Source organism: Gorilla gorilla, chromosome X (genome assembly GCF_029281585.2).
Source record: "Gorilla gorilla gorilla isolate KB3781 chromosome X, NHGRI_mGorGor1-v2.1_pri, whole genome shotgun sequence".
Taxonomy (NCBI): Eukaryota; Metazoa; Chordata; class Mammalia; order Primates; family Hominidae; genus Gorilla; species Gorilla gorilla.
In genome coordinates this window covers 80,935,270-80,941,248 of record NC_073247.2, presented here as the reverse complement: position 1 = coordinate 80,941,248, position 5,979 = coordinate 80,935,270, and the positions used below count along the sequence as shown (strand labels likewise).

Here is a 5,979-nt window from a genome sequence, read left to right as displayed (position 1 = left end):
TAACATAGGATGTGATGTAGTAACGTAATTACTCTCACATTGGACTTAATCAGAAAGAATTTGCAGATTTTATTTTATTTATTAAAAAACCAGAAGGGAATATAGCTAAATGTTTAACATTAGTTAAAGCTGGGTGTTTGTGACATTTTTCGCTGTCCTTTTCTGTATCCTTGACGATTTCATCATTTAAGATGAAATAATGCTTTCGGGCCCACCCTGATTTGTGGAGAGCAGCTGCCGCCCCCGCCACATCAAGGGGGCGGGCTCCAGCTGACTTCACAATCACTTCCGCCGCCGCAGTCGCCGCCCGCCCCGCTGCTGTCTGGCGGGGGAGGAGCTCAGGACCGGGAGCAGCGGCTCTGGCGGTCGTGGCGGTCGGAGATCCTAGAGCTCTGCTTCTCTGAAAAGCGTGTGGCTTTCCGGACTTGGTGAGTGAAAGGCTGATTGTTTCCTCGATTCATCCGGGCGCTGGCGGTGGCGCGAGTGGCCGGGCGCGGGGCGAGTGGCCGGGCACGGGGGCGAGGATTTTGGGGGGTTCCTGGGAACTGCTTTTCAGGTTCGCCCCTCGGGAAGGGGTGGGGCGGACGCGGGACCTGACTGCAGAGTGAGGCCCATGTCCTCCATCGGCCTGTTCTGGGGCCACATCCTCCGCTGCCGGAACCCCTTTGGTGTGGCGCGGTCCCCACTCGAGTGGCTTTCATCGCTATTGGGAGGGCAGTGGTGGTCGCGGCCCTCTCCCACTTCTCCCTGCCTCTCCTCCCCTCTCGTTCCTTCTTCCCTCCTCGGCCCCTTTGCGGAGCACTCCTGGCCTTTCTTCCCATATTTTGCTGTTGTTTTGCCAAATGGTAAATGGTTAAGATTTTTAGGTAAAAATACTGTTCCCAGGGAAAAAATTGTAAGGAAAAAATAATTATTCTCAGGGAAAACTAGACCCACGCACGCCCTTTTCTTTCATTTTCCCTCTCCCCTGCCACATCGGTTGGGGTCTCCCGTTTGAGCTGATGGCCTTTTCCCACCTCTTTTTATGACATTGCGTCCCCCCTACCCCCCACCCCCCGTGTCTCGCGAGCACGCGCCCCCGCACAGAAGCCTTCCATTGCAGCCCCCTCCTTGCCCCTCCATCCTCAAGGTTCCAGTGCTTCCCCTCCCCCGCGCATGCGCAGGCACACGCAGCACACACCCTCTCACACACCCTCACACCCTCACACCCTCCCATGCCTTCCCCCTCCTCTATCCGCCTACCACATACACACCTCTAGCACCGGCCCCCTCCCTGCTCGGCCTCTGCGTGCTCTCGCGAACACATGCCTATTCACACACCCCCTCCGGCTGCCCTCCTTCTTCCTTCCTGTCATATACACACATAAGGACATCCTTCTATCGCTGGCCAGTGACATACATATGTAGCCACATGTGCTCATTCATACCCCCTTCTCAAATGCTCTCCTCTATTGCTGTGTCTGCCACGTGTGTCCGACACAGCTCTCTTTTGCTGGTCCCCGAGGTGCACACACTCGCACTCACATAAATCCTTCTACGGGGACACAACCTGCCTCCCTGCTTGCCATATCCACACAGGCAGGCATCGTTCTTTGATTGCCTGCCTCTGTTCCATCCACCTCAAGCACATCCCTCTCCAGTGCTGCGCACCCCCCACCCCCGCTTCCATTTGTGCCTGCTGCATTTGCTCACACTGACATTTCTCCATTGTTGCCTCCCATTTTGACTAACATACACACACACAAACTCTCAGACACTCCTCTCCATTGCCAACCATACACTCCTCTGCCTGTGACATACGCATAAACATGGGCATCCTTCTGTAGTTTCAGCTGCCTCACATACAGCTACACACACAAACACCTTCCCTTTCCTCATACATACACGCACCCCTCTCCTCCAAAGCCATCCCACCCATGCCTGTCATTTTCATACCCACATCCAGAATGGGTCTCATTCTAACACTCATACCCTTTCCCCCTACAAACGTAAACATCCCTCTGTTGCAGGATTGCTGGTCCCCTTCCACCTGTCCCTCTCCTCTTGATAGACAGACACATAGGCACTCGTGCACACACAGCGATCTGTATTTTCCACTCTATTCCAATTTGCATTTCTCCTGTATGTCTGCAGCACTCAGAAAAACGCAGACACCCCATAAAAAACTACAGCAGTCTTTCCTTTCCCCACGTTGCGCAATTCCACAGTACTTCACCCACCTTCCAAGCGTCCAGTCACCCCCCAACCTTCCGTCAGATTATCCTCTAAGTCTGGCTTTCCTGCAAACCCAGTCTTGTAATCATTTTGCCAACATTAAAAATGTGTTCCAGGTCTACACCTGACAGTCACTGGAATGCTACTGCAGGCCTTAGAAGAAAGTGAAACTAATTTTAAAGGCCCCTTATTCTTTCTGTTACCTGCCTGCTGAAGTGAAAATAAATCTCCCTGCTCCTTTATTCTAAACTGATTTTACTTTCCCATCTCAAAAACGTGTGCAGGGAGCAGGAGCCCTCCTACCCGAGCCCCAGCTGTATTGGAAACCCTCCTAAGTCAGAGTGATGGGTCAGGAATCTAGCAAGCCTGTATGGCCCAATCCAACAGGAGGGTATCAGTCCAATACAGGTAGGAGGTATGGAAGAAGGCATGCTTATGTCAGTTTCAGGCCACCCACGAGCCAGCGGGAAAGGATTGCCAGCCAGAGAAAGACGAACTCCGAAGTCCCAATGCACAGATCAGCCCCCAGTCAAACCACCAAGAGAAGCCGATCACCATTTTCCACTACTCGTCGTAGTTGGGACGACAGCGAGAGTTCGGGAACCAACCTGAATATTGATAATGAGGACTATTCCAGGTATCCGCCAAGAGAGTACAGAGCTTCGGGTAGCAGAAGAGGAATGGCCTATGGACATATTGACTCTTATGGGGCAGATGATAGTGAGGAGGAGGGGGCTGGGCCTGTTGAGCGACCGCCAGTGAGAGGGAAAACTGGCAAGTTTAAAGATGATAAGCTGTATGACCCAGAGAAAGGGGCAAGGTCTTTGGCTGGGCCACCTCCACATTTCTCTAGTTTTAGCCGTGATGTGAGAGAGGAGCGAGACAAGTTAGACCCAGTCTCTGCAGCAAGATGCTCAGCTAGCAGAGCTGACTTCCTGCCACAAAGTAGTGTGGCCTCACAGTCGTCTTCTGCTGAAGGCAAGCTGGCTACAAAAGGTGACAGCTCGGAGAGGGAGAGAAGGGAGCAAAATTTACCTGCACGTCCCAGCAGGGCTCCTGTGAGTATTTGTGGTGGTGGGGAAAACACCTCAAAGAGTGCAGAGGAACCTGTGGTCAGGCCCAAAATCAGAAACCTGGCAAGTCCAAACTGCGTGAAACCAAAAATTTTTTTTGATACTGATGATGATGATGATATGCCACACAGTACTTCCAGGTGGAGGGATACCGCCAATGACAATGAAGGCCACTCGGATGGCCTGGCAAGAAGAGGGAGAGGCGAGAGTTCAAGTGGCTATCCCGAGCCAAAGTACCCTGAAGACAAACGGGAAGCGAGGAGTGACCAAGTGAAACCAGAAAAGGTGCCGAGACGACGACGCACCATGGCCGACCCTGACTTCTGGACGCACAGTGATGATTACTACAAATACTGCGACGAAGACTCTGACAGTGACAAAGAGTGGATTGCTGCTCTGCGTCGGAAGTATCGAAGCCGAGAGCAAACCCTGTCCTCCAGTGGCGAAAGCTGGGAGACTCTGCCGGGGAAAGAAGAGCGGGAACCTCCACAGGCTAAGGTGAGTGCCAGCACTGGCACCAGCCCTGGCCCCGGTGCTAGTGCCAGTGCCGGGGCTGGCGCCGGGGCCAGTGCTGGCAGCAATGGCAGCAATTACCTTGAAGAAGTTCGAGAACCATCTCTTCAGGAAGAGCAGGCATCCCTGGAAGAAGGAGAAATTCCTTGGCTCCAGTACAATGAGAATGACAGTAGCAGTGAGGGGGATAATGATTCTGGTCACGAGTTGATGCAACCTGGGGTATTCATGCTGGATGGAAACAACAACCTTGAAGATGACTCCAGTGTAAGCGAGGACCTAGAAGTGGATTGGAGCCTCTTTGATGGATTTGCAGATGGGTTAGGAGTGGCTGAAGCCATTTCCTATGTGGATCCTCAGTTCCTCACCTACATGGCACTTGAAGAACGCCTGGCCCAGGCAATGGAAACTGCCCTTGCGCACTTGGAGTCTCTCGCAGTGGATGTAGAGGTGGCCAATCCACCAGCAAGCAAGGAGAGCATTGACGCTCTTCCCGAGATCCTGGTCACTGAAGATCATGGCGCAGTTGGTCAGGAGATGTGCTGCCCCATCTGCTGTAGCGAATATGTGAAGGGGGAGGTGGCAACTGAGCTGCCGTGCCACCACTATTTCCACAAGCCGTGTGTGTCCATCTGGCTTCAGAAGTCAGGCACCTGCCCCGTGTGCCGCTGCATGTTCCCTCCCCCACTCTAAAGACCAAGGCTGTTTACTCCTGGTCTGATTATTTTCCCCATCTGAAATCCACAATACTGCAGGAGCCCTCTTGAAATTAACAATGGAAATAAAACCAATCCGTCAGTTAGCCTAAACCTATTGATTCCTCGTGATTATTTCCAATGTGAAAACAGTTGTGTATGATTGCATTAAAAATCATATCATCTTTTAGAGGTTAGAAAAGGGAAAACTAAACTTTCTAAATGCTACTTGAGATTGTAGTAAGAAGATACGTTTTCTAACCTGAAAGTTAAATCGCATTTGTTTTCTTCAGTAGAATGTGTTGCTGTTACTTGTAATGTCAAGTTTATCTGTTAAATATGTCCAAAAGGCAAAATCATTTTTGTTGCATGTTATGGGTCGATGTTCCTGTAATTGCAGTGCCGTAAAAGCTTATTAAAGTTGTTCTTTTGGTTTTACATGGTATAATGGAATTTTTTGGTTTTGTCTGAAGCAGTGGTACTGAATGACTTTATAATTGATCCCTTGCATTTGCATCAAAAGCTTTAGTTTCACTGGAAATGCTGACTTCAACAATTGCAAAAAAAAAAAAAAATGAGGGTAGTGACTTTAAAAGTAGGAATAAAGTGTATGGTTGTCCAACTACTGCAGGGGAAAAGGTCAAATAGATGAAGAAGGAAGAAAAGAAAGAAGGAAAGAAAGAAACAATAAGAAAGCATGGTAAAGAAACAAAACAATGGTAGGATTAAGTCCAAACTGAATGTAGGAATGAATGAGTTAAAATCACCTTTGAGAAAATAGTAACTCTTAGAGGGAATGGGTCCAAAAAAATAAAGCTATATGCCAATTTTATAGCTTAACACAGTGACACAGATAGGAATTGAAAAAATATGCCACACAGGTGCTACAGGAAAATACAGGTACTCACCTACACAGAGTGAACAGGTTTTAACATTTGGCTGTATTTGCTTCAGAGATGTCTCTGTCTGTCTGTCTGTCTCTCTCTCTCTCTCTCTCTCTCCCCCTCGCCACCCCTCTCTTCTCTCTCTCTCTCCAATAAATAAATTTTTTTTTAGGCACAGGTGAAGTTCCTCAGCCCATAATATTTACCTTCTTTCTTACACAGAGGTAAGCACTACCCAGAAAATGGTGTGTTTACTTCTTGTCTATGTCTTTAGACATATATATGAGTGTGTTTTTTATGTATATGTGTATATAAATATTCACAATCAAAGAGTATTAATGTTTTTTAAATGGATATAACTGATAGACTGTATATATAATTTTGCAACTTGAATTTTAGATTCAACAGTGTTTTGGAGACAGCCATTTCGATACATATGGATCTAGTTCATGCAGTTTAACTGCTGTATACAAAGTATTTAATTGTATGAATTACCACACCTTATTTATCCATTTCCCTACTGGTGAACACTTACGTTCTTCCCAGCATTTTGCGGCAATGAACATACTAAACAGATGTGCTTTTGTGCACATGTGTGAA

The 5,979-nt window shown here is 48.5% G+C and overlaps 1 protein-coding gene across 3 annotated transcripts; it reads left to right on the top strand.

The window, feature by feature from the left end:
- Window positions 1-296: 296 nt before the first annotated feature.
- Window positions 297-4,933, top strand: PJA1 (praja ring finger ubiquitin ligase 1). Of its 3 annotated transcripts, none has more exons than XM_004064311.4 (2): window positions 297-428; window positions 2,331-4,933. In XM_004064311.4, exon 2 carries the CDS (start codon window positions 2,559-2,561, stop codon window positions 4,491-4,493), a length of 1,935 nt encoding a protein of 644 aa, XP_004064359.1. In that variant the 5' UTR covers window positions 297-428; window positions 2,331-2,558; the 3' UTR covers window positions 4,494-4,933. The 3 variants fall into 3 exon arrangements, with proteins under 3 accessions (XP_004064359.1, XP_004064358.1, XP_018875227.1); XM_004064310.3 differs by having other exon boundaries at window positions 304-428; window positions 2,663-4,933; XM_019019682.3 differs by having other exon boundaries at window positions 308-428; window positions 2,657-4,933.
- Window positions 4,934-5,979: the final 1,046 nt, after the last annotated feature.

Bases quoted from the DNA above. Each gene is read 5' to 3' on its own strand.
- PJA1 (XM_004064311.4), top strand. From the start codon at position 2,559: ATGGGTCAGGAATCTAGCAAGCCTGTATGGCCCAATCCAACAGGAGGG.